Here is a 27,609-nt window from a genome sequence, read left to right as displayed (position 1 = left end):
TGCTGAACCACTGCACAGGTGGAGAAATCACTGTTCAAATGCAAAAATTAAGTAGGATGCGTTGTACTAACAAATTTTATTAACTAAGACTTCAGCTCTGTGCTAGTAACCGTCAGTCACAGGGAAACTGTAAAACAGTAAGGAGTTCCTAGGGCTGTGGGAAGCACAGGCACATTTAACTCCATTTCTTCACATTAATTTATATTTACTCATGTTTGAGCCACTTGGACAATAGTGGGAGACTTGGTTTCTGTAAATACATAGCAAGAGGAAACTGATCTCCTCTGGGCTTTAACCTGTGGCTTACTGGCTGTTAAGCTTTGACAGGCTACAATAGGCTTCAGCTTACCTGACTTTAAGCTAAGCATAAGCTAATCTGTGTTTCTGGACATGGTGTGCTCAGAATTTTTCTAGGTGAGTTCCATGGATGAAATCCAAAATTAACAAACCCTGTCAGTTTTCCAGGCCTTTTTCATTCTCTGCAGTGCAATTGCTTTTGGTCTGTGTCCATATGGAAGGAGCTCTGAATTGGGTCCAACAGTGATAGCAGCACTGTGCAAGGCTGGCCATGCTCTGATGATGGGCATAGCTGGTATTTCTAAGTGCAGGGTCGTGGCAACACAGTGCCATGCTCAGCTTGGGAAAGCTGGCTTCCAGTGCTGGTTGTGATTGAGTCAGTAGTTTTTGATTACTTAGCATTTCTGTAGCACTTGGTTATGTTTAAAGTGTTCTACAACCTGGCCAAAATATGTCTCTAAGCTTCTAAATGATTTTTTCAGTCTGCTTTGGAAAATGTGGACCTGCTGGGTTTTGTGCAAGAACTTTCCATGTGAACATTCTACAGGGTAGAAGAAATCTTAGCAAGGATTTCTCCTTTGTAAGCTGGCATCTAGCTGCTGACCTCCAGCAGTGTTTTGGTCAAGTGTTGATCCTGGGAAGCTACAGCTGTCTTCAGCTTATTGATTTCAGACCAGGCACTTTAGGAGCAGAATTTGTGAAGGGTGAAGAAATAGATCGTTTGGGTGAGCTTCTCTAAAAGCTTGTGGCTGGTGGTTCTGGAGGGCAGTCATGCACACTTCACAGGTGAGGACATGTATGGTTGGTGAAGCTATCCTCAGAGATCCTGTAGTCGTGCAGACAAACCACAATGCAGTACAGACCTTCAGGACTGGAGTGCATGCTCCGTTTTCGTTTGGGGACGGTAGAGGGGGCTGGCTTTCTTCAAAAGCAAAGGGGGGGTTCTAGGGAGATAATTCAGGTGACACTGGGTCAAGTGGCTCTTCCTCTTTTGCTCATGTCTCTCTCCATGCCAAGGTGGTATTTCTGCAGTGTGTAAGCAGACAAGAGGGAGTAGAGTCAACGTGTCATTGTGAATGTTCACTGGAATGTATTTTACATGAGCACTGTGGCAGCAGATGGTGAATGAAAGCCATCTCCCTTTTCATGTTTCTTGTTTTGTGACTGTTCTCTTAACTGCCTTGGACATTTTTAGTCTGGATAGTTTTAAATAGGGGGAAACATATTCATAAAAAGTAAAAAATAATTAATACACATGCTGTAAATACATACTTTGGTGTTGTATTTCTCTTGTGATTGTATTAAATTTGTTTTCTGATCAAGCAAAACATTAAGTACTCTCCCTTTGCTGTCATTAGGCTACAGTGCTCTTCAGAGGATATTTTGAAACTTTTTTTTGGATGTATTTATCTGTCAGCATCAGGTTAGAATTCAAGAATTCTTCAAAACAGACTTAGTTTAAAAAAATCAGCCAACAAAAAACCCCTCACAATCCAGTGTGTGCTGTGGTATTTGGGTTGCATTCCTTCACTTTGAACAGTCATGGTGCAAAAGAGTCTTTGATTTTAATGTGTCCAAAACAGAAGCTTCCTCCCCCAGCACCTCTTCATTGTTACAGAAATGTCTGCATTTCACTTTCTACTTAAAAGAAAGAAGGCTCAGGTCTTTTATAAATGAAAAAATGCTGTAGGCAAGGATTAATTGAAATAGATTAAAAGAATGCCTTTTTTTTCTCATGCATGTAATGAGATTCTCCTTACAGTAAGTGTGTGTGTATTTTATGTACACACACTTGTATATTTACACAGAGCAAGTGTTGGAGCAGTGATTTAAGACCCTCATTCATTACCTGGTATGGAGAGGGGTCTTTGCCTCTTTGCAAAGCATAAAGGCTCCATTACAACAGGTGAAGACACTGTTCTGGTATACACATATCTGCTCTTGGGGAAGGGAGAGGATGAGGGAGGTGAAGGGGATGCATGAGGAATATTTCAGATGAGAATATCTCACAGCTTTTCATGCTGCAGAGCCTGAATTGTTTCAATGACATTTTTTCAGAATCGAGGAACTTTTGGTCTCAGAAATGAAATAACAGCAGGGACAAGCTTGACTATCTCAAGAAATAGTAGGGATCACAGCTCTAAGCTCATGCAGCTGCCATTTTTCTCACCTCTGTCCCATTGCAGACAGTTTCAAGTGCCACCAGTGCAGAACTTCAGAGGTGTTATGGTAGGGAGAACCTGCCTGGCTCATGTGACTTTGATCACAGTTTAAGTGGTTTATTGCTTTTTATCAACATGTAATTATCTGGTAATTGCTGGATTACACACCTGGGATCAAAATCTGTAGTACAACAGATACAGCTAGAGAAGATGGTTAGGAGATGTTAATGTGTGCCTAGACCTCTGTAAACACTCTTGTTTCAGCAGTGGAGCTGCATCTGGCAAGCTCATGCTGGCCCCTCTGCTGTCCTGCATTCTATGTCTCCTGCACTCTACACACCCTCATCTTTTCATGTTCTGCTCCCTGTTGGCTTTGATGAATTTTGTTTTTTTTTGATTCACAACTAAAACTCCCCTGACAATTCTCCTCTTGCTGTATATTACAGTTGATTGTTGTCTTCCTCTCTACCATGATGAGCTTGAGGCAGACCCCCTCTGAGACTCATTGCCCTAGCCCCCTTGTACCTCCTGTCCTGTCTCACCAGCTGGTGGTACCCAGGCTGGTTTTAAAGCTGTGGGTTGCTCTGATTCTCCTAGCCTTGCATGAGCACCTGTTAAGGATCTGCAGTTAGTAAGTGAGCTACATTTGATAAAACAGGTGAGAGGCTAATTGGTCTGAGCTAGAGCCCTTTCCCAAGTAGGTGACAAATCAATACCTCTCCCTGGTATGACCCAGCTTTCAAAGACACCCTGCCATGCTGGGCAAGGAGTGTTTTCTGGGTTCCAACAGCATTTATGTGGACCCCTCCTCCTCCCTGAGCTGAGCACCCTTTCCACAAGAAATACAACATGCACTTCAGGAGGACTGTAGGTCTTCAGACAGGCTGAACACTTTATATTCAGATGTATTAAAGGTACTTTAGTGGTGGGATTTAACTTACAGAAGGGACCTTGCTGCAGCTGCTGAGCTAGCTGAGGGCAGCTGGGGTTGCCACCTCTAGGGTTCTATTTCCCTGCATCTACCCCACTCTATGCCCTCTCTCTGTATCTAGGGTTGTTGAAGTGCCTGGTGTGCTGCTGTCTGTGCCAAGCAGCAGGAATGAGCTGCCACAGGCTGGGCTGGGAACACTGCAGCCCTCCAGGAGGAGCTCTGAGTTAAGTGTACAGCAAAAAGCTTGAGCAGTCCTGGCCGGCTGTGATTTTCACACGTGCCTGCTTTCAGTCTTGCTGCTTATGCTGGAGGGAAAAGGGCCTGCTTGGAAGTGCTACTTGAAATGCTGAGGGGGAACCCTCCCATCTTCCCCACTCCTTCCACAAATCCCCACTTTTTCCAAGCTAAAATGCTCCTTTAAATACTGACCACCTGGGCTATTCTGGCCTCTTCCCTTCCCCTGTCCATGACCATCTTGGTACCCAGCTTGGTTCCCTGCTCTGGACTTGGAGACATGCAGGTGGAGCAGGACCTCAGAAGCAAGCCTGCATGCCTCCAGCCCCCTCTATGCATTCACTGCATGACAAAATGTAGCCAAAAGCTTAAATCAAAATACCCATTTTTGAGAAGTTCAGCCCATCATGATGAGGGGACTTAATGTCTTTAATACTGACTCAGCCAATTGTGCTTTGTAGTCCCAAGCTGAACAACATGCTGAAGGCACTGAATGGCAAGGCAGGCAAGTCTCTGCCTCTCAGTTCAGGTTCCCCCTTTAGGCACACTAAGAGTATGTAATGTGAGGCACTTCCCAATGTTGCTTCTGAAGGAATAGTCTGGAAAGAGAAAACCATAGCAGGAGAGACCAAGACCAGGAAGAATAAATACTGTAGAAAACACTTTGAGTCTTTCACCACATTTTGCCAAGATGCTTTTTACACTGCACAAGATGCTTGGGAGAAAAAGCCCTTCAGATCTTCTGCAACAAGAAGCTGCTAGAATGTCCTGACTAAGCTAGAAATGGTGGCAGTGGCAAGAGGAGGTAAAAAAAAAGCTGCCACCTTTGGCTCAGGTAATTCTTGCCAAACCCAAAGCAAATACAGTGGCAGCTGCATATGGATGCAGAGGTGAAATGGGTGATGTTACTGGTGATCTTCCAGTGGCTGTGATGCAAACTTTCAGAAGTTAATGGCTGAAAGGTGGGCAGCAGAGATCACCTCACACTTTCCAGGTGAAAACCTTGAGCTCCCAGTGCTTTGCAACCGCTGCCATCAAAATGTGTCTCATTTAGTTTCCTAAGCGAGGAAAAAAATCCTCCTGTACAAACCAAGAAATTCTGTGAAAGGTTTGTAATTGCACTAACCTGCCAGCAGATCTTATCTGTGTGTTGTATCAGGCACTTGAGGTTGAACAGAGGGGGGTTTATTTCACAAAGGAGGCAAGAGGGGGGGAAAATTATGAGGGAAAATGCTAAGTGGTCAAGACATTAATTTATGTAGGCTGAGAATCTGTCTGGAGTACACACTGTGTCTGAAAGCTGAGCTAACAGCTGCTTCCCCAGAGCAGAACAGAGCAGCCTCTTTGTGGAGAGATCTTGTGCTCTGCCCTTTGGGCAATCACCAATCTTGTGCAACTTGATGTCATTTGGTAAGCGAAAGGTGTTGGTCTTTGCATGTGCTACTAGAGTGGGAACTGAAACATCTCACAGAGGATGCCAGGTGTGTGCAGCATGCTAACAGCAGAGAAAAAGGAATTATTTGCACCTGCTCTGTTTCTCAGGTGAACTCATAGCAAGGTTGAGCTTCATTTCCCATCACACCACCTTACCTGGCAGATTTTGCAGCACTCTCAGCTTCTTTAATTGCCTATGGAAGTAGGGATGATTGAGTCAGATCTGTGAGATCAGTGTGAGATGAAAAAAAGCAGTGATGTCCAGAAGCAGCTGGTTTATCTGGGCTCCTGTGGTACACATAAGCAGCAACACCCCTACAGGTGAATGGCTGATCTTGGTGTTTTTCATATTGCAGTGAGACAGTTCTCTGCCTCCACCCACCTGAGTTATTATCCCCTTGACAGCTCAAAGCCAAGAGGAATCACATGATGTTTACCAAGGTTTATGTTCTACTACAAACTATGCTGGAGGATTTCTAAATGAACACTGCACATCAACATACCAAAAATAAACTTCTCAGGGCAGTGTACAAAGCAGGCGCCAAGAGAGGGGAGATCTCTTGCTGCTTATCCCTGTAACTGGCATACGAGGGGGAAAGGGAGAAGCCTTCACCTCACAAACTACCACCTCATAACCTGGATATCAGAAATGCTGATAACAGCTAAGGAAGAGCCACAGGAAATCTGAGAGGAGAGATCCCACAGGAAGTTTGCCACATGTTGCAACAGCTTTCTAAACTACATTTCTCTGTTTTTGAATATGCAAAGCAGTAATGAGATGCTAAAAGGTCAAGGCACAACCTTCTCCTATTAGGCACTTGCTAGATGAACAATGCTTGACAAACTCCCATTAACTGCCAAACAAAACAAATGAGCAGCATTTCATAGTCATCCTCAACCTTTCCATAAACCATCTGCAGCAGCTGTGGTTTCTTTTAGATAAAAAGCATTAACCCACATGGGTTTCAGAGAGCAGAGGCTTGTTTCTCCACCACAGTAATGTAAACATCCTAGCATTTTCAGTTTGAACTGGTGGAACAAAGAGTCATAAAATGTAGAAGCAGCAAATAATTTTTGAGCAAGGGTCTTTAGACCTACCTGGAAGCCAGATGAGATATCCCAGGATGCATTTGCTGTATTACACAGTCAGAGTGTCTCACTGGATCAGCAAACCATCACATTTTAAGCTGCTGACAAGTCGATGGGATCAGCAGTGACACTGGGACTGCATTGGCTGACTTACTGTGCAATTAGGGTGAATCATCTAATTGCTTTCTTCCACGTTTTTCCCATTTGCAAAGCAGAGAGAAATCCAATACCTACCTTGGATACAAAGTGGGGACACATTCATTACTTGCAGAGCACCTGGATGATCCTCAAGGCACAGAAGTCCTGAGTAGAGTATGAATCAGCAAGCATTTAAGATCTCCGTCAAGGGCTTAAAAGGGGTAAAAAGCGGAAAGGTCTGCAGGAAGCATGCTGAAAGCCATGAAAACATAGGTTAGAGCACCACTCCCGAAGGCTGAACAAAGAATTGTGCTGAACCTGTTAACTTCCGTTAAGACAGGAGCCTCAGCCAGGGCTCACTCCCTGGCCAGTGCTTCAGTGAGGTGAGCCACAGTGCCCACTGGCTGATGGCTTTTGCAGGCTGGGGCTGCATCTCTCCTGTCTCCTGAAGCTGAGGGGTTCAGCTCTGGCTGGCTGTGACAGTACTTCTGAAGGCTGAAATTATTACTCAAGTTTAGCACTCCTACTGCCAAGTCTCTCCCCTTTGTCCAGAGCTGCACTGCCCTGCCACAGCTTGGGCTTTTCACAAACACCACCAGGACTCCGGCCTGGGCTGGGGGCTGCAATACCCTTAATGAGACAGAAAAAGCACAAGTTACACAAACAGGGAGAGGCAGAGGGTGAGGATCTGGATGACATGAGACAAATGAGCTGCAGACTACTTTTGCATGGGTCATCTGGAGGTTAAAGGTACAAAAAGAGAGAGCAGCTTTGGCAATTCAGCTAGAACAGCACCAGGCTCCCCTCAGTTGTCATTGTAAGAGTGCTGCTCTACTGCAGGAAAACTTCATGCTAAACGTGTTCATTGTTTGCTAAACAAGAAAGGCCAACACAACAAGATTCTCATCTGTCCAGCCTCACAGATTAGAGTTGAGGACTCGGTAACTCTGGCTATTTGCAAAGATCCTTCACCTTTCCTGTTAACTCTGCAGGACAGGTAGAAGTCCTGTCCTTCAGAAACAGCCTGGCTGGGCACTTCCTGTGCTCTGGGCAGCCCAGATGTAACTGATCCTTGTTAAACAGGATCCTTCAAGTACTGCTGTATTTTGATGATGCTGAACAAGGCTGTACTTTGGGGCTTTAAAATGTGCCCACAGGAAGAAAAAGTATGCTTTGTATGGGATGTATGAGGTTATGCTCAGACACATCTTGTGCCAGCCTTCTCCTGACTCTAGAGCAGCTATCAGAATGGTTTTGAATTTATCAACCCAGGAGATATTTCAAGAGAAAGATTTGCTGTTCCAGTATAGCACTCAAGCTGTCCAACTGGGGAATAATCTATAAACTGCCATCAGGGTATGTATAACTCACAGTCACTATTACTCTTAAGTGGGGATGACGTCTGTCATTTATATCACAATATAAGAATATACTCACTTTTTATTGTTTGAAGGACTGCATTTCCCCTACTTTACCACTTCTCCAAACCCATACATTTGTATCAGAAACAAAAGAGAAGTCAAACTTTGGAAGCAGATTGAGAATACTTAAAAACTCTAGCCCAGCTTGTTTTCCTGGCCATACACAACCTGAGAAAGACCAAACACAAAAAGCTGTCCTTTGAAACAAACCTAGCTAGAGGTGAGTGCAAGACACCCATGCAATGGTGTACAAAAAGAACTCAGACCAAAAGTTGAGTAACTAGAGGAAATCACTGAGGTAAGAAGTGTCTCTTTCCAAAAGCATTTTATCCATCTAGACATGACATTGAGGTTTGTTTTTTTCTACACTGGAAAAAAAACCCAGCCAACCAACCAAACAAACCCACAGGACAAAACAGGTGGCTTTTTCCATAGTTTTATTTCACCAGGAAGGTTTATAAGGTTCTGCATAAAGGTCATTGTATGCACAGCCTGAAGTACAAAGCTCCCTTTGAAAACTCCAGCACAAAGACACTGCATATTGACAACATGAAACAACACTGTGGGTGGTATAGGGGGAAAGAAAAGAGTCAAACAAACCAGCATTCTTCCTACTGGAAAAGCAGAATGAAACAAGGCACTTTCAGTAAATAAGTCAAGAACAGAAACAAGTTGTATCAAAGATTCCACAGAGCACTGTAACAAAACGCTGCAGTAATGAACAAGTAAAATACAAAAGGCACTACATCTCCCTCTCCCTGCAACTCCCCTTGCTCAACCAATTAGCCAACTGAGCTTGGCACAATGGAGTATTAATTATAAAGTGCATCTCCCTGTCTTAATACATTTTGAGGAACAGGCTATAGAAGACACGTAGCAAAATCTCCACATGTACAAGATACTGAAACAAAAATACATTGCAACTAGATTCCCATCTAGTCATGAACTGTGCAGGAAAAAAAATATGGCTTCTTTATGAGTCTTTCAGTAACCTCCACGTCATCTGGACTAGCATCAAAGAAACATGAACACCTTAGCAGGATGGTCAGAGGTAGTGTTCCAAGTCAAAGGCAAACTCACCAACAGCGGTGTTACATGGCTATGAAGCACAGGGTATCCCAGGCTTTCAAAGCAGCAGTACCAAACAAAAAGTATACAGCATGCTGTCTTGGGATGAAAATACACAGTGTTTTGGGGGTCTCAGATCAGTTCCTTCAGCAAAAATGACCACTTTTTTTTTTTAAAAAAATGTCCAACTCTAGTCCCATTTTTTAAGTACTTTTCTCATGGTACTGTAAAGCTTTCCTATTGCATTGCTTTAAAATTTCCAGAGAAATAATCTGCAGTTTTAGAATTTAAAACCAACATGTTCTACACTCATGTTAAACATAGGATGAGTCCATTCTTACTGCAACAGGCATCAATTTATGGCTGTAAGACTATGAAAACACACATACCAAACAGATGAACGCTTCAGACATGTCACATCACTGGCAACATAGGACATGCTAGTTAGATGTGTCTGGTGATGTAATGTGAAGCTTTCCTCAGCCAAATGGTGTATGTACACTATATCAGAACTTCAGCTGATTTTAGCCCTCATTAGACTGTAATATATTAAATATATAATGGCTAGATAAAAAACTGAAAGCAGCACAGGGTATACTTCTTACATTAATAATCTCTAAGGATTTATGTAAACATTCAAGATGTGCATTCTTGCTCTTTGCTGTAAGTTCTTCACAGCTACTCTATTCCCCTACCCGAAAAGTGTGTCCCAAAGATGAACCTTTCCCAGGTCAGAGCAGCTGCTACTGTCTACTCTTCTTCATCAGCAGTATAGGCCACTTCAGCAACTTCAATTTCTGGTACAGAATTTTCAGCCAAAGAGCCACTCCAGCAAGCCTTGTGGCTCTCCTTGTCTGAGCTGCAACAAAGATCAATAAGCTTTGTGAAATGGAAGCTGATATGGTTCTCCATAGTCATTTTATAAACAAAGCTTGTTCCAGTTACCTTGTTCCAGATCTGAGATTATCTATCCTGAGGGCCTTTACGCAGCAGAGAGGTGCAATAAAATGCTATTCAGAACTTAAGCAAGACCAAACATACAAAAACATGCTTTAAAAAAACCCTATATAAATAAATTTTAAGTAAAAAAATAATAGTATTTACCAGCTGTCCTCACCCAGGGTACCCTGGTCTGCTTCTACTGCAGAAGACTCCACCTCACCACTGCACTCACTTTCTTCTCCTGACATTTGACGAGTCATTTTTCCTACAGATAGGTCCCTACAACAAATAAGAACAGAGCACCACCAATCCTTGCAGCAAACATTCAGCACTGAAGAGCTGTTGGTTTCATTTTCAGCTCTGCAGTCTCTAGGACCTTAACCATCTTACTCCCACATGCCCCATTTCTTTTATTGATGCAGAGACACAAGGCTTGCACCGGACAGCAAGTTGAATGCTGTTTGCTCCAGCTGCTTATTCCTAAACTAAGATCAATCAGTTCAAGTCCCAGAGGAGTGATGATGATTTTAGGTAATTACAAGCAGATGATCTAAGCCCCACACACCTTGCCTAAACTGCAAAACACAGTCAGAAGGAAGAAAGGCAGGATGATAAAAAGATTTCTTCAACAGCTTCCCAAGCTAATTTGTGCCTTTAGAGTCATGCATGAAGTTTCAGAGCATTTCCCCATTAGACAGGTAATCTCTTCTCTTAACAGCAGCTGGAGCTGGCAGTCTGACTCACCTGGCTACAAATGGGAACGTGGTCATGTAAAACTACCAAACCCTCTTGTTTCCAAAGCAGTGCTCTGTGTGGAAAACATCCATCAGTTTGGTGCTGAATGCTCCATGTGAAATAGAAAGAAAAGCTGGCCAGCGGGCACATCTTGGAAGTGATCTTGTCCTTGTTTCACAGCCTTGTAAATTGAGCTGCTCCTGTTTCTGTAGTGTTGTGCCAACTCACACCTTTTGAGTAACACACCTCAGCAGCATTCACTATCATGATTATTGGCCTATATTTGGGCCAGACCCAGCCCGAGTAAAGGCATACACATAAGAAGTCTCGTCCAGCTGTTCCTTCCCACCTCACATTGTATGTACCCAGCCTTTAGAGTGGATCAGCAGAAGCTGCTTAATTCTTGCTGAGCCATCAAATCAAAATTCCATTGAAATAAGGCCAAAGATAATTTGTTTTGGGTTCAACTCCCATCAGAGCAGCTGAAGTTCTTAAACAAGGTCATGGGTTTACTTTGTAACTTTCACAACTACAAGTCACAGGAGTCCTTTTCCATCAAAACTTCAGGCAGGACTTGGCCGGCTTTTAGGAACTTTACATGTCTGGGTGTTTGTGTATTTAAAAAAGTCTATCTGCCTTCAGAGAAAGGACTACAAAACACAATCCCTTTTTGCTACTCATGCCTTTTCACTATTTTTAATCACACAGACATTTCTATCATGATGTTTTAGCCAAATGTGAGTTATTTAATTTCATTGACCACTACACTGTTTAGGCCAGCAGCAAGTAGTAACTTTCTTGTCAGACAGGGGAAGCATCTTTCAAATGTAATTATTTGCCTTTGGGAGTGAGTGACAAACTGAACATGGCATTCAGATCAGGATTTGCAATAAGCCACAATTCAATTTAAATCCTTTTCCAAATGCAGTTCCTTTAAACCTTATATCCAAGGATGGGATTTGCTAGTCAGCCTGGATAACCAGACTCGACAACCCAAGCCTTATTAAAAGAACTCCCAAAGGGACCAGGGGAATTTAGTCCTTTGCTAGAGAAGGATGAATGACTTAGCAGGTCCAGCAGGACACTGAATAGCCCAACATCAGCTTCCCTGGGCCTGATACAAAATTTAGCAAGCAGATACCATAAAGTTTTCTAGTAAAAGCACCAGTACTGTTTCCTTGGAGAAAAAGGATAATCTCCAGTGCTATTGAAAAGCCACCTGCAGAATCATTACAAGCAATTAGAATCACAGAATGGTTTGGATTGGAAGGAACCTCAAGGATCATACAGTTCCAACTCCACTGCCATAAGCAAGGACACCTCCCACTAGACTAGGTTGCTCTGGACACTTTCAGGTAACAATTCAGAACATTATCAGGGACACATAATCCTTTATCGCTGTGCTCTGTCAGACCTGAGTACAGGCCAAATTTTATATTTCAAAGCAATTTTTCCACTGCTCTCATCTCTAGCAGGCCATTTAACATACCCAGCATTTCAAAAGCAGAGTACAATCTTTGCTGGACTTAAAGGATTAGGAAGCAATCTCAGTTAAAGGGAAAAGATGGGTCAAGTTTCCCAGTCATTTGTACCAAACAGCTTTTTAGCCAGTGTATGAGAGCACCTACTGAACATATTGCTTTGTGCCTGGTTCTGTATGTATGAACACATTTAAAGCTGCTGCTTTAGAGTATATAGAGAAAGTAACTCCCCAGAAAGCAAGTCTGAAAGCTCATACAATTTCTACATACCTAATTCTTCTTTCAACAGCATCTATATGAAGTTGCTTTTCACTCAACAATTTCTTCAGTGATTCAACCTCCCTTTGTTTCTCCAGCAGCTCTTTCTGCAGACGGTAATTTGTTTCCTCCAGAGTTTCACAGAAAGCCTAAAAGACAAATTAAAGAACATCTTCCATTTACCTTGGGCTGCCTTGATTGATTTCTCTAAGAGAAAAAAAATCAACCTGTAACAGAATTGCAGCTGCTTTTCTTTGTATTGATTACTATAGAAGAGCTACATAAACTTTGAGAAGTTCTGTCCTTAAAGCAATGTTGCTGTGCTCTGAACAGTGAATTAACTGTGCAGAGTTGCGGTGCAAACACCTTATCACATCAGCTGCTGGTTTCACAGCAGCTTCAGAAAGAAGTTTCTGGCCTTTGACACACAGTCCCTTAATTTTGAACCTTTTTGCCTATCTGAACATCAGCTGAACTGCCTCCCCTCTCTTCTTCTCACACAGCCTTTGCTTTCACGTGACTTGCAAGTCAAACTATGCAGTTATTCCCAAGATGCTAGGAATATCTGGATGCAGTGCATGTTCTTCCCTTGCCAGAATATAGACACAACTGTACAGTTCTGTACCAAACAGCTGTTACCAACAGCACAGTCATGAGAGGCAGAAAACCAATACAAAACTAAGAATACAAAGCTATATGCAAGTTCCTGCACCTAGGTTTTAGAATCATAGAATTATTTCACTTGAAAACAACGTTTAAGATCTACTCCAACTGTTATCACCACACCTATGCTTCTTTTAAACACCTCTAGGTGACTGGGGTTGGAGCAATCCCAAGCACAAACACAGATTGGGCAGGGAATGGATAGAGAGCAATCATGAGAAGAAGGGCTTGGGGTGATGGTTGATGAGAACCTTGACAAGAGCCAGTAACATGTGCTTGCAGCCCAGAAGGCCAACCATGTCCTGGGCTACATGCAAAGCAGCATGGGCAGCAGGTCAAGGGAAAGGATTCTGCTCTTCTACTTTGCTCTGGTGAGACCACACCTGGAGTCCTGTGTCCAGCTCTGGAGCCCCCAGCACAAGAACAACACAGAACTGGTAAAACTGGTCCAGAGCAGGGCCACAAAAATGACCAGAGGGGCTGAAGCAGCTCCCCTATGAAGTCAGACAGCTGGGGTTGCTCAGTTTGGAAAAGAGAAGGCTCCAGGGAGACCTTAGAGCAGTATTTGAAGGTGACCTAAAGGAGAGCTGAAGGACTTCACAAAGGCATGGAGTAAGAAGAAAAGGGGTAATGGCTTCAAACTGGATGAAGCTGAGTTCAGAATAGACATCAGGAAGAAATTATTCCCCATTAGGGCAGTGAGCACTGGAACAGGTTGGCTAAAGAAGCTGTGGAAGCTCCAAGCCTGGAATTAAGTGTTCAAAGGCAGGTTGGATGGGGCGCAGTAGAAGTGTTCTCATGGCTGGAGGCTAGAGATCTTTAAGGTCCCTTCTGTGATTCTAAAATATTTTGAGGAAGTTTAATGAAATGCTAAACACACTCAACCGTGACAAGTATGTTCTGTTCTTCTGCTGTGCATTACACATAGATACATTACACTGATGAATCTGCCACTGAGCAATCTCAAAACTTCACATGGAGAGTGATTGTCTAAAGCAACATCCACAGAATGCAGGAAGTGGCAGAAGCACTGGCACAGAGCCAGCTGATCTAGGACTGCAAAGAGCAAACCTATCAACAGCCAGTTCTGATTTAATCATTCACACATCCTCCTGAAATAGGAGACCCATGCAAGAAGCTTTCTTGGCTTAACATTGCATGCATCTAGCCACTAACTCAGAGTCCACTGAATATAAACATTTAACATGAGCTCAGTTAACAACTGCTTTTAAGGCACCATTTTCCTGAAGTTTTCAAATGGGTTACAAACATCAAGATATTGTTCAGTGCTTCAATTGAAGCAGACTACCAACCTGTTTTTCTTGTAATTATATAATTCAAACCAGTGCAGTGTTTTTCAGGCCAATAATTATTTTGATCTTTGTTTTTTTCCACTGAGTTTTGATTTATTTTATTGGCTCAGACAGCAAATTTATCGTGGTTGACAGGCATTGAAGAGCAATCATCAGTTAAGGCATGGCTTCATTCATGTCTAGTAGAGCTGAGAACACATGGCATGCAATTATAGAATCATGGAATTTGTTCTTCACACAGCATTTTTAGTGATTGCTTCAGCAATTGTTCTGGTTAAGCAGCCATCCTGTTTCATCCAAAACAATTAAACGAATTCTGGTGTATTGTGTAAAACTGTTTGGGGCTGCTGGTGCCCTACCTGAAAATGGGCCATTATTTCATCAAGAATATAATTAAGTTATATTATTTCTACCTTTAGATTTAGGCACATGCAAATTTCCCTACTCGCAGAGTAACTAGAAGTATTTCACAGGTTTTATAAGCTGTGCCATTGTTCTGTAAGACAGAAAAAAGCCTTTTGAAAGATAAATCTCTATCTTTCAAATCTGTGTATCAGCCGCCCAAGGAAAGGAAGTCACTGTGCACACCCGAGTGAAAAAACACTAACATATTCTGAAGGATGATGTAGCAGCTTCTAGAAGGGTGAACTGAAGCTGGGAAAGACCTGTCAGGGAAATGTCTGTAATAAGATACTTTGCTCCTTGAAGAGCTGAGCACCTGGAATCTGGTACAACACTAATACCCAGGTGGGATCACAGTATGCACGAGCAAAATTTCAATGAAGATGACACTTCAACTTCTTAATTATCTGAGAAATTAACTCCTGTGATTTTTGTTCATTTTCATCAACTTAAATTGCTGTGTGGAAACATGACTGTACAGAAATCAGATATGAGCTTAAAAACAAACTCCATGTTGAACCCTTCAGTTGTACATAAAAATGTAACAAGAACCAAGGCACTCCCCCACCTGCATGAAAGACAAGCTGGTAAATTCAGTTAAGGCACCACCACTTAACCTTCATCCTTTCTACAGTATTGATGAACATGCAATTCCAAAATGTATTGTTGTACATCAAGCAAGAAAACTAAGAGCAGCTGCTCTGGACAGAAGCTACAGCTCTGCATGTCAGTGAAACCTCTTTCCAATTAACAGGCAGCAGCACACAGTATGTGTTCAGGGTGCTGAAAGGCTGCTGTTCTACCACACTGCTTGACCCCCCTGGTCATCTGCCAGAACACAACTCTCGTGTTACCTTTCATAGCGAGAAGTGCTCTACTGCGAGACGTGAAGCCTAACGTGTGTGTGCCGAATGTAAACCTACAAAGCCTCTCATCATACTCACTAGCTGCCTGAAAAACAAATTTCATCCACTGCTCATAAAAGGCCACAGAAGAAGAGGTATTTTGGGACAAAGATGAAGTATGGCAGTCAAAGATTATCAGTGTGCACCAATAATGAGACTGTGTCAGTTTTAGAAACACATCCCTTCGCACGGTTTTGTGAAAGAACAGAAACAAAAATGTTTCATTCTATACCAGTTCAGCAGATTCACAATATTCTAACAACAGCTACTGCCTTTTGCATTCTACTTTTGTCATATTACATAGCACTTACCCTGCTCTCTTCTAGACTGTCAAAAGGACCTGGAGGATCATCCAGACAAAGAAATTCTCTCACTGCAAGACTTTACCAAACAAAAGAGAGTGAATTACTTGAAGTACAGAAAAGCAGTAACACTGAACATCATACAAGGGCAGTATCTCCTTGAGGGACTCAAACAACTATCCTTGAATGTTAAACTACTAAGTCTCAGCTGCATGTGTTAACCAGGCAGTCTTTAAAATGTGACTTAAGAAGCTGCACAAGTACAGTTAAGAGCTTTCAAACAGAGCAAGTCAATTTAGAAGATGATTTTTCAAACCTTCACAGAATTTGTTGCTACATAACTGACAAGGAAAGTTTTTATCACTTTGCTACTGAAGAGGTTTGAAAAATTATCCTGGTGAAAATAAATATTAAAAGATGGCTGAAAAAGGATGCTGCTAAAATCCATATGCAGATCCCTTCAGGAAATAGCAGTGGAACTAAGCCTGGGTACTGAAACATGCTTATGTGTCCTCATTTTGCTAAGATCTTAACCACTGGCATATAAATCTTGTACATACACTATCTTTTTACATATAGAAAAAAATAATAATGAGTTACAAGAGAACAAGAAGTGACAAGGTTAATGTGCCATGGATATACTACACAGCCATCTCCAAACATTTCAAATTAATGCATTCAACTTAAAATTGCGTAACAGCTGTCAGCCCCTCTGTGCATTGTTTTGCAAAGGCCATAAGGAGGTAGTGTGTGTAATCCTGTGGCTTACTAGAGAGTACTTGGAGCATCTTGCTCATTCTATCTTCAAAGTTTAGATTACCTTGCACAGAACTCTTCAACACCTCCAAACATGTCCCTTCAGTCACCTAAGACTTTCCTGCTCTGTAGCATTCATTCCTCTAGAAATAACCTCCAGTCAGAATATTGTATTCACAGTTACTTAAAACATAGTAACTTATTAGCAATTCTGTGCTTGCACTCACTGCTCAGTCTTTGAAGAACCTCCTGCTGCAATGAATGCACAAAAATGGAAGATGTGCATCCAAATTAATTCCCTGCCTCTTCCTCCCTCCTGTGTCTCTTGGGAAGGTGAGGGCAAAAGGCAGTAATGTTTTGCCCTGTGTTCATTCTTTCCATTTGAGGTAGATGCAAAATACAAAGAAAAGTTTTACTCAACTACCAATCTAATCAAACAGTTTCAAGTTTGGCAAGCAAAATAAGGAGAGAAATTTCTTCAGTGAACACTAATCATTGACTATATCATCACTTTTAGTTTTAGAAGAGCTCTGAAGAATATTTAACTAAAATACACAGAACCTTTATTTTCTTGTTGGATTTCTGTAAGCCTACTTTCAAGTGCTTATTGCACACATGAAGACAGAGGTGGGTTTTTTGCCCAATGATTGGTGAGAATTCTTGTCATCATGCCTGCTTTCACCTTAGCCTTTACACCAACCTTTACTCAGAGAATCTCTGACCTTGCTCTCCCCTCTGTGTTACACCCCTTGCTTTCATTTAGCAAACTTGGTGAATTTATTTTTATTAAAAAATAGGTATACCTATAGGTCTCCTGTCTCTGAAAGGCGAATTTTCCACCGTCAGTGCCTCAAAAAAAACACGCTGCAGAATGAGAAATGAAAGAGACTTCTCTACAAAGAGAAAGGGTTCATCTGCAGTGTGACTTATTTGCAAAATTGCAGGAGCAAATGGTGAGCTTCTAAGAAAGAAGCAGGGTTAGATGCTCACCACAGCTCACATAAGGTGCAAATATTGATTTCCATTAATAGTGACTTCTATTGAGAAGTAGCATCTGGTAAGTGCTTAAAAAGAGACATCCAGTCTCCCCAGTTTTAAGCACTTCCTGAGGAATGCAGACATTCCACAGATCAAAAAACTAGGACATAATCTGTACCAGTAAGGTAAAGTTTTTTGATGGATATCATGCAGAGCTTTACACAGCCAAGATGGTCCTCAGAACATTTCAGTTAGCTATCTGTTCATTGACCAGAATAGAAATTGATTCTCCTTTCTGTATGGCAAGTGATGCAGTCTAAAGTTAGGTTTTGGAGGCTTTTGACCTTAAATTATGATGAACTCTGTGTTGTCCAACACAGACCATCACCAACATGCAAACAAGCCAGCTGAAATGTCAAACTGGCTGCAACAACAAGCAGCATAAAGCCTTCAGATCTATTCTAAGCAGACTGAAGGCTCATTCAGCTCACCATTCTATCTCCAGCACCACACCTTAAGTGACATTTGGAGAATAATTCCTTCTTTTTGGCACACCTATTATTGTGTAATTTAATAATCAGGAAATTCTTAAGACTCTTGGGCACATATTTCACCCACATAATCATGTTTAACAGCCACTGACAGAGAAACTCACAGGCTGATCCCCATTTCTTTTAAAGCTATTTAGGCTTTCTGTCTCTGACACCTCACAGCGAAGCTTTGCAACCGTGTGAGACATACTGAGAGATGACTATGAATCATCCAAAACACTCACATTCCTTACTCACCTTCCCTATCCCCTTGATGATTTCATAGGCCCTGTTTAGCCAGCCATTTCCCAAGACAACAGACTCAGGAGAGCAGAACCTTGCTGGCAGTGAAGTTTGTCTGTAGCTTCATCTGTTCTAGCTTGCTTTCCCTGTACTTCTAGCAGAGCCTCTTTTGAAACTGAATGCTGTATTTTAGCACTGGACTTTGTGGATGCTTCTCACAGCAGTAACCCTTTTTTTTTTTTTAATTCCAAGTTATGCTTCAACAATTTTTATGCAACCTTTTAAATACTGAGTGGATTCAGAAAACTGTATCAATAACCAATAGTTATTTTTCAGGTTGTAAACTAGCAACTGAGTTTATGATTCTGTATGTATGTACTGAGTATCACTTTGTACTTCATAACATGAAAATTCATGCCAGACACTCAGCACCTTTGGATCCCTCTACCATACTTCATGCCCTTTCATGGATAATTTCCAGATATTCTGAACATCAGTGTCCATAATCGCAATCCAGCATTTGATATGTAATATTCCTAAATTTCCATAGATTGTTTTCCCCTTGCCTTTCAACCATTTTACAGTCTCCTTCATACCTGTTATATGGATTTCCTTCTGCAAAAGACATTATTGCTTTTTCAAGTCTTGGTTTTATTTACCACTTTGGGTTTTGTGTCACAAGCAGTACCAGAAACCAGACATGTTAATCTCTGAAGTTTCCAGACTCAACAGTCAAACGCCTTCTAAAAACGTTCCAAATGTAGTAACAGGCATTCTACTCAAAAGGAAAGGAGATACAAGCAGTATATGGTTTCAACCACAGCTCAGCAATTTCACATTTTAGTTCCTTTAAAATTCTTGAGGGAATTGCTCTAATGAATTTCTTATTCTTCATTTTTAATAAAGGTTCAGAAGAAGACAGTTCCATAGGAATCTCTGGTACAGCAACCTCACAAGTTTGTATCTGGTGATGGAAAAGATTTTTAGAACTAACTGCTCTGCCTCTAGCAATTTCCTTACTAAAATCCTCTTTTGGACTACATTAAAATGATTTTATATTTCAGTTGCCAGAATTATGTTCTGCTCATCTTCAGGTCTGGAATAATCTTCTACTTTGTGGAAAATATATATTGTTCAAACAGACTTCTGCACTTGGCAGAAGAGTCTTTGGACTCTTCTTAATCCTTTTTTGACTTACATTTACTTAGGCAAACTATAACGGCTGGACTCGATCTTTAACGTGTTCTCCAACCAAAAAGACTCTATGAATCTATTGCTATCATGCCACATAAATTGGAAGCCTTTAGTTTAAAATACATTTGAATAACTAATCACATAATAGTGCATCTACTTTCTATGATCTACTTTTTAATGTCAATAAAAAATAACAATATATGAATTCCGCCTTCAGCACACAGAAGTAATGCTTTAGGAGTAAGCATGAGATTAGTTTAACATCTTAAATATTACAGCTTTCATTTAGCAGTTAATCATATACAATTCAAATACTGCTATTCCCCTTTTTTGCTGAAGGTAAGATGGGATTAATTTAACATATGACCGAATGCACAACATGAATGTTAATGAAATTTCTTACACGTTGCTCTAGCATCTAAGAGCCTCTACGAGAGTTTGGACACAAACAAAATCCAAATCCACAAGCAAGCTTTTAATCACATACCAGTTAGCAATATCTTTGTGAGCTACCAGGTTCTGGAGGAATGCTTGCAGTCCCAGCTGTCGATCCTCCAAGAAGTCAGGATTGTAATTATCCTTGAACCAGCGCTTTGGTGGAAGGGCCAACCGAAAGCCTGGGAACATATCTTTTAGCTGAAACAGAAATCAAAGCCAAAGAAAACCAAAGGAAAAGGTCTTGAAATACTGAATTTAACACAGGCACTGATGTTACTCAGAATTATGGCATCTTTCTCTCTTCAGTTCAAGCACAATGTAAGGCTCAACTGTAAGTAAAATCCAAATTACAGCATGAACTGTGGACACAGCTCTGCCCCTTGCTGTGCTGCCTTAATCAAGAGGTCTCTCAAATTTACCACATAAAAACAGGAATGAAAACCTTGCTTTTTGAGTTAATGTCCCTGAGTCCGCTACTTAAATGCCTTTGAGTCAGAAAATACAAGAAAATTGCATGAAAGTAAAACATATTACACGAGTAAGCATTTTGGTGGGGGTTTTTCTGAAGTACTCAGGGATAAGAAGTACTGTAGCAATAAAAAAGAAAGTAAAGGCACATTACAAACCCACAGCTCAGCAGATTAATGTCCATAGGCATGGATGTGGCTCTAACATGCATATTTTTGAGTTACTGAAATAGTAACAGGGTACACTTAATGCCAGAAATACCTAGAGTTTTACTTTGAATTCAGGCATGAAATACGTATGTGAGTGGAAGCATAAAATTATGTACTAATGAACTTGCCCGAGGTTGCCAAGTAATTATTTTACAAAGGCATGGAGTGACAGGACAAGGGGTAATGGCTTCAAACTAGGAGAAGCTCAATTGAGATCAGACATTGGGAAGAAATTCTTCCCCATAAGGGTGGTGAGGTGCTAGAACAGGTTGTTCAGAGGAGTTGTGGAGGCTCCAAGCCTGGAAGCGTTCCAAGGTAGGTTGAGCAACCTGGTCTACTAAGAGGTGTCCCTGCCCATGGCAGGGTAGTTGGAACTAGATGATCTTTCTGGTCCCTTCTAACTCAAAGCATTCTATGATTCTTTAACATGCATGAAGACCAAAAAAACCACATTAACATATTCATAAACGTACAAGTTTAGATGCCTTTTCTCACAAAGGATGCTTGATAGAAAAATTTTGTAGAGGATTTACAAGCAAGAGGGAAAAGTGGACAGGTTTTGCAATCTAATCTTCCTCCAATTACCACAAGAATGAAAGTTCCAGTGACAGGGAGTCTCCAGTCTGCCCCAAAACCAGTTTAGCACTCAGTGTTACGTAGCTACAAAGGAATTCTTCAGGGGGTGTCTTGATCCTTGATTGGCAAAATGTAAGCTTTCTGAGAATAACCCTTATTTAATGACTCTTTATGGACTCACAGAAAACACTCTAAGAGGCAGTTCTTTCAGTAGATGAAGTTTTACAAGAGAGAACAGTTACTGTATTTCAGCTAGAATCTCTAGATCTACAGAGTTTAAAGGAAGAACCACATTAGTGGATCACCTTTGCTCACAAGGTACCATTTCAAAATAGAAGAAGGGTGCTTTTTAACAGCACAAGTACTGTATATTCAAATAGTCTATTACAACAACTGCTTTCCAAGTTATGCAATAGTTTGTCAATGTCTTGTTCTTTACTTCTGCATTTAATTATTTATCTTCCCTTACTTAATTTCCTCTTGATATTTTTAAGTTTATCCTTGGTCATCTGAAGTTCCTTTGTCTCTTACCAAGCTATCATTAAAACCATACACATAAATATCCCCTCTTAATGAAACACTGAACAGAACTGAACCCTGAAAAGATAACAACAGGAGTTCCTGTTAGTTGTAGAGCAGACCACAGATAACCATTGCTGGGAAAACTTTTCAACCACACATTTCTGCTTCATGTTAATTTCACTTGTCTGGTTATGCAGATCATGTAATTTATTTCTAAGGAAAGAGTAAGTCAACCCACAGATGACTCCTTTTGTGGATGAAAGCTAGCTGCTGTCAGCAGACTAATTTTCACCAGCAGAGTCCTGGGGCACTCTCTTGAACGCTCTTCACACACAGCAGGACAAACTGTGGGTCAGACAAGTTATGCTGGCTGGGACTGCTTGCTTGCACCCAGAATCTTTTCTGGATGCCCCTCTGCAACCTGATCACATGATAGATTATTCGTGTGACATGAGGCCCAGTCTCAGAGAGAAATGGTTAATTTCTTGGGTCTTTAGACTGGGCCTTTCATTATTTATTCAGCATCTCTACCAGCATATTAATAAACTTGACAAAGTTCTTTTCCCACCAGTTTTGGGGACTGAAGAGTATTTTTCATGTAACTCTCCAATTTGCTAGATGCCCTTAACAAATAAAGTCTATGCATTTAGCCAAATGTTTCTATGTTAGCCTTTGCTCCTACCTCCTCAAATTCCGTCACGTTCCAACATCCACTAAGATTATATTATCTGTTAATGTTACAGCACAGGTACTATGTCAGTTTGCTGTATCATTCACTATTTGCTCCCCAGAGATAGCTCTCAAAAACTGGGTCTGTTATTTGACTGCCTCCTTCCTTTACTTCTAATGATTTATATAACTTCACCTATTGCTTTTAGCCTTCTTTGACAGTCTGTCTTGCATCTCTCTAGTTTCTGAAGGGGGATACACCTATTAAAGAGTTAATCTCGTTTATCAGATACAAGGAATAAAGTATGAAGCACACTGCTTCAGATGAATCAATACCTCCTTGTGTTTTATGTGTATGTGTTTTATAGGCAGTAAAAAAGGCATGAAAAGAACAAAAGGACAAACACATAACACACAAAGTAAATGAAACATCAAAGAATAAGTGAGGCAAATTAGCTGAGAATTCACCAGTATGCAATTCCCACCTTGTCATTAAGCCTGGAGAAGTCAGTGTAGCGCCTGAAAACCACCCAACTTTCCTCTGGACTTCTGTTTACCAGTATTTTGTATACCTGTGTGGAAAAATGTTCGTATCAGACAAGACAAACATGCAGAACTCCAGGCTGCACTGGCTGCAAGGCTGAAATGATCCTTTAATTCTTAATGAAACAAAATTTGTGGATAAGAAAAAAATAAATTCTTAACTGGAATTTAAATGTCAGGAGAAACAGTATGATTTAATTTCAGAATTTAAGGAAGGAGTTTCTGTAGTCATTTAACTTTCTTTTCTGCAAGAAAAGGCTTGTGAAATTGCACCCAGATATATTCCCTAGTGAAAAATAAATTCTCAATGACGTAAGTGAACGATGTTTTAGTGATCTGCTTTAACCTTAGCTGGATTCTAGTTTTGCTCATTAATCCTTCAGGCCAACCTGTTTTTAAGATGACTGTTAATAACTAGGTGCTGAGTGTTGTTTTAAAATGTCTCATCTCACTTGCTTCACAAGTGATGCAAGATAAAAATCACATCCTCCTTTGGGTCTGTTTGGCTTAAACATTAGATTTTGCTTTTCCAGGCAAAATATGACCAATTTCCTGGATAACTGCATCAGAACAATTGTACCAGCACTGTAGAACAGAAGCAAAAGATCCTTTGACTCAGATTTAGCAAGACAAGTACACAGCAGCACCATTCCCCTCTTTAAAAACAAAGGGCTAAATAGAATGATTTTAAAACACCTAACCTCTTTCAGAAAGACTGATGCTCACAGTTTATCTAACAACACAGAACTTAAACTAGAAAATACTAAACAGAGTCTAGGAAAAAAGGGTTCTCATGTCACAACCTTACTTCCTCCAATGTATCGAAAAAGATACTCTGCAGTTGCACTGGGCTACATTTCCCAGTCTAGTTCTCTAGTTGACAAAAAAAAAAGGTATTTCTGGAATCATAATTATAGAACCTCTAATAGCCATTTAACCAAATCCTATTTACAACATTTTCTAGCCTGTTACATAGTAAAATCTTTTCCAGTATTTCATGTTTTCACAGCAGGCTGTCTTAGCTGACAAATGTATTTTTCTTGTTGCAGTCCCAGCATGTGATAACTCCAGTGCATGCTCTGTATAGGTGTGAGACCTGTTTTAAGATTTTTTGACTCCATAATATATTAAGTTGCAGACTCAGGAAGTGCTTCTCTATACAAAAGATTCCAGTTTCAAGCATCATCATTTGAGGAAGTCATGGACTGCGACAGAGGCAGTATTTCAGTCATCAAGAAAAAGCTATTAGCTTTTAAAATACAAGCTGCAAGACATGCTTCTGAAGGCATCATTAAAATGTAATTCTTCTGTCCAGTATTTTCTGAACAAGTGATTATTTGTCCAAATGTTTTAGCTTTCTTGTCACACCAAAAGTATAAATGCTTTTATTTTATGAGAAGTTCATAAAGCAGAATTGCTATACGAAATTGGGAAGGATTCTGCTTGTGAATTTACTTGCTCATCAGTATTCTATTCTTTTTTTTCTACTCTAAGTTCTGCAAATGCATACATGAAGAAACACTACAACGCATGGCCCTCAATTTGAATGGCTTGCAAGAAACTATTAGACAAAAGAAATAAAGCTACATTCACAAATTATGGTCAATGTCATTGTAATCAGGAGCATAATCAGCTTGAGATTACTGGCCAAAACCAGAAAGCCAACATGAAAAAAAACATGATTTTTTATCCATTTTGTTTTTCTTTCTAAGATTTGAAATTAATGAAAGAGTCTAGGGTATTACAAAACCACCTGTCAGTTCCTTCCCACATGGTCTTGGGAAAAAAAAACCACCTTCAAATGGATTCAACAAACTCACGCATTTCTAGTCAATCCTGAGTTGCCTTACTGCACAAATACAAAATATTCCATGAAAATAAACCAGTAACAATCTCTGGCTGATTCAGCATCTCATTATCATTTCTAGCTGGATTAAAAAAAAAAGAAGTGCTGATTGAACATCCCAGGACTGCTAACTCATGTGAGACCAACTACTTACAAACAGGGAGGTTTTTCAGCCTAGGATTTTTCTGCCCCAAGCTTCAGCAGCTCCGTACTCCAACATGCACTAACATTCAATTCTTGAAGTCAGTGCAGTCAGCTTAAGCTGTCCATACTTTTGGGACCTATGAGATGCTAGCACACAGTAGAAAAACTTCAGCAACTGAGCCTCCTCTTTTACAGCTAATTGGAATTTCATTTCAACTATCTTCCATCTCATTGATTTGGCACTGCAGAAAACCCCAAATTTCAAGGACTAATTACTTGCTGGTTTGAATGAACATCACAAGCTTATTATCAACATGCAACTGAAAACAAACAGTTAACCATGTGGTTTCATAATCAAGCACAGCAACAGAAGCGAATTCAGAAAGAACAAAAATGCAACCAAGCATTGTAACAATGAAGAAGTTTTCATTTACACTGAACAGTCACTATACAGAGACTTTAAAGCAGTCTTCTAGACCTTGACCAGCCTTCCAGTATTTGGATGGGGCCTAAAAGAGAGCTGAAGGACTTTTTACAAAGGCATGGAGTGACAGCACAAGTGGTAATGGCTTCATACTGGAAGAAACTTGACTGATATTAGACATTAGGAAGAAATTGCTCTCCTTGAGGGCAGTGAGGCACTGGAACACATCCAGAGAAGTTGTGGGGACTCCAAGCCTGGAAGTGTTCAAAGGCAGGTTGTGTGGGACCTTAAGTAACTTAGTCTAGTAGGAATCCCTGCCTATAGCAGGGGACTGGAACTAGATGATTTTTAAGGTCCCTTCCAACTCAAACCATTCTGTGAGTCTGACTGTGCTGCACCTAAAAAAAGGAGTCAGAGTTGTCCCTGAAACTACAGTTGAAGAACATCTTACATACACACTGGAACATTCCTTGGTATATTTTCAGACTAACCCTTGCCAATAGAATAGAAATCACTGTTCTAGTTCAGAAGGTATTATGTAAAATAACCTTTTAATCTACATGCAAAAAAAAAGAATAAAATATCTGTTTCTTCTTTCATGCTACCATGAATAAAGATGTTAGAAATGGACTTATGACAAGCTATCATTCTCAAATAATTAAGCAGCAGCATTATTTGCTTGCAAAAAAAGACCCTTATGATTTTATTAGTATCTTAACTGTCCTAAGGGCAATAGATTCCATATTTTTCTAACCTAAAAGGAAAAAAAGTTTGCCTCCTATTTCCTTTGTCTATTGTGATTAACATTGCTCTCCTGCAGTAGTATCATAAATAAACAACTATTAACAAACACCTTCCGCCAGTCTTTGAATTATCTCAAAGAAATCTTTCAACTAAGCCCATAGAAACAACTGCAGGAATGTGTTAATATATTTAAGGGCTGTGAAAAACAGGACTGAATTGCCAGCTAGAGTACAATTTGAGAAAAATCAATACAAATCAGTTGAACTAGTGTTCTGTCATCAGACAGCGTGTATTTGGCATCTCACTGCTGTTTTCAGAACAGATGCCTCCTTACTAGAAACTGAACCTGGTAATGCAGGAAGCTAAAAACTGTTTGCACTTCAGTAACTGCAAAAGACAAGTATCAGGGCAGTTTATCATTAATTTAAAATAAATGACTATGCTTTATCTATGATGCTTACCCACCCAGAACTTTGACAAGTTCAATTTAACAAGGGATTGTAACTTTGCAAGGAATTCCTGGTTTTTCCAATGCAAACTGATACCTGAAGTAGAATGAGTTCCTTCTCATGTACACAGTTACAGGAAAGACTGCTTCAGAGTCTTAATTTTCCCAACTGTATCATCAATCATGATATATATTTGACTTGGCAGGGACCTGAAAGATCATCTAGCTCCAAACCCCTGCCATAGACAGGGACACCCTCTACTAGACCAGGCTGATCAAGTTCCCATGCAACCTGCCTTTAACACTTCCAGGCTCCAAGCCTCCACAACTTCTCTGAGCAACCTGTTCAAGTGCCTCACCACTCTCATGGGCAAGAATTTCTTCCTAATGTCTAATCCAAATCTTGCTTTTTTCAGATTGAGGCCATTACTCCTTGTCCTGTTACTCTGTGCCTTTATATAGCTGTCCTGTAGCCCCCCTTCAAATACTGGAAATCTGCTAGAAGGTCTCCTCAGAGCCTTCTCTTCCCCAGAAATACATATCTATGTGTAACAAGAATATTCTCCTGTCCAACAGCAGTACTTTGAAGCTGAATTGGTATTCATAAAGTATTCCAACACCCCTGGACTGCAGGATCAAGTACTGAAAGAGAATGCAAAATATATTCAACTCTTATCTTGTCATTGTTCCCAAAACTTACAGTGAATTTTGCCCTTTCCTCCATCACCTCATAACCCAGTATAGTAGGTGTAGATGGTCGATCTTCCCAGCTCCTGGAATCTGTGTTCTCCTCAACTTCTTCTACAGGCTGACTACAGTATTCTATGGATGTATCCACACCTGTAAATTTAGTCCTAACAACTGGACTACTGCACAAAGATGATGTAGAATCAGTTTGGTCAGGCACGCTCATCTTTTTAAAACTACCAGTTGTGGAGTCCTCCAACTGTCCTTTTGAAGAGCTGGAACTTGTTGAGATGCTCCCAAAAGATGGACTTCTTTGGTTTCTGTTTGTAAAGCTGGATGATGAACTTCCAATAGGAATAGGAACAGGAACATATGGTGTTGCCATCCTTCATCAAAAAAAAATTCCTCAGTTTTC

The 27,609-nt window shown here is 40.6% G+C and overlaps 1 protein-coding gene across 1 annotated transcript; it reads right to left on the bottom strand.

The window, feature by feature from the left end:
- Positions 1–8,866: 8,866 nt before the first annotated feature.
- SNX16 (sorting nexin 16) lies at positions 8,867–27,589 on the bottom strand. Its single transcript, XM_054385387.1, has 7 exons — positions 27,208–27,589; positions 22,844–22,930; positions 19,964–20,112; positions 15,785–15,854; positions 12,203–12,339; positions 9,879–9,995; positions 8,867–9,633 (listed from the first exon to the last, which is right to left on the bottom strand). The coding sequence occupies exons 1-7, from the start codon at positions 27,577–27,579 to the stop codon at positions 9,525–9,527; spliced, it is 1,041 nt and encodes a 346-aa protein (XP_054241362.1). The 5' UTR covers positions 27,580–27,589; the 3' UTR covers positions 8,867–9,524.
- Positions 27,590–27,609: the final 20 nt, after the last annotated feature.

Source organism: Indicator indicator, chromosome 12, assembly GCF_027791375.1.
Source record: "Indicator indicator isolate 239-I01 chromosome 12, UM_Iind_1.1, whole genome shotgun sequence".
NCBI lineage: Eukaryota > Metazoa > Chordata > Aves > Piciformes > Indicatoridae > Indicator > Indicator indicator.
This window is presented reverse-complemented; position numbering and strand designations above follow the sequence as displayed.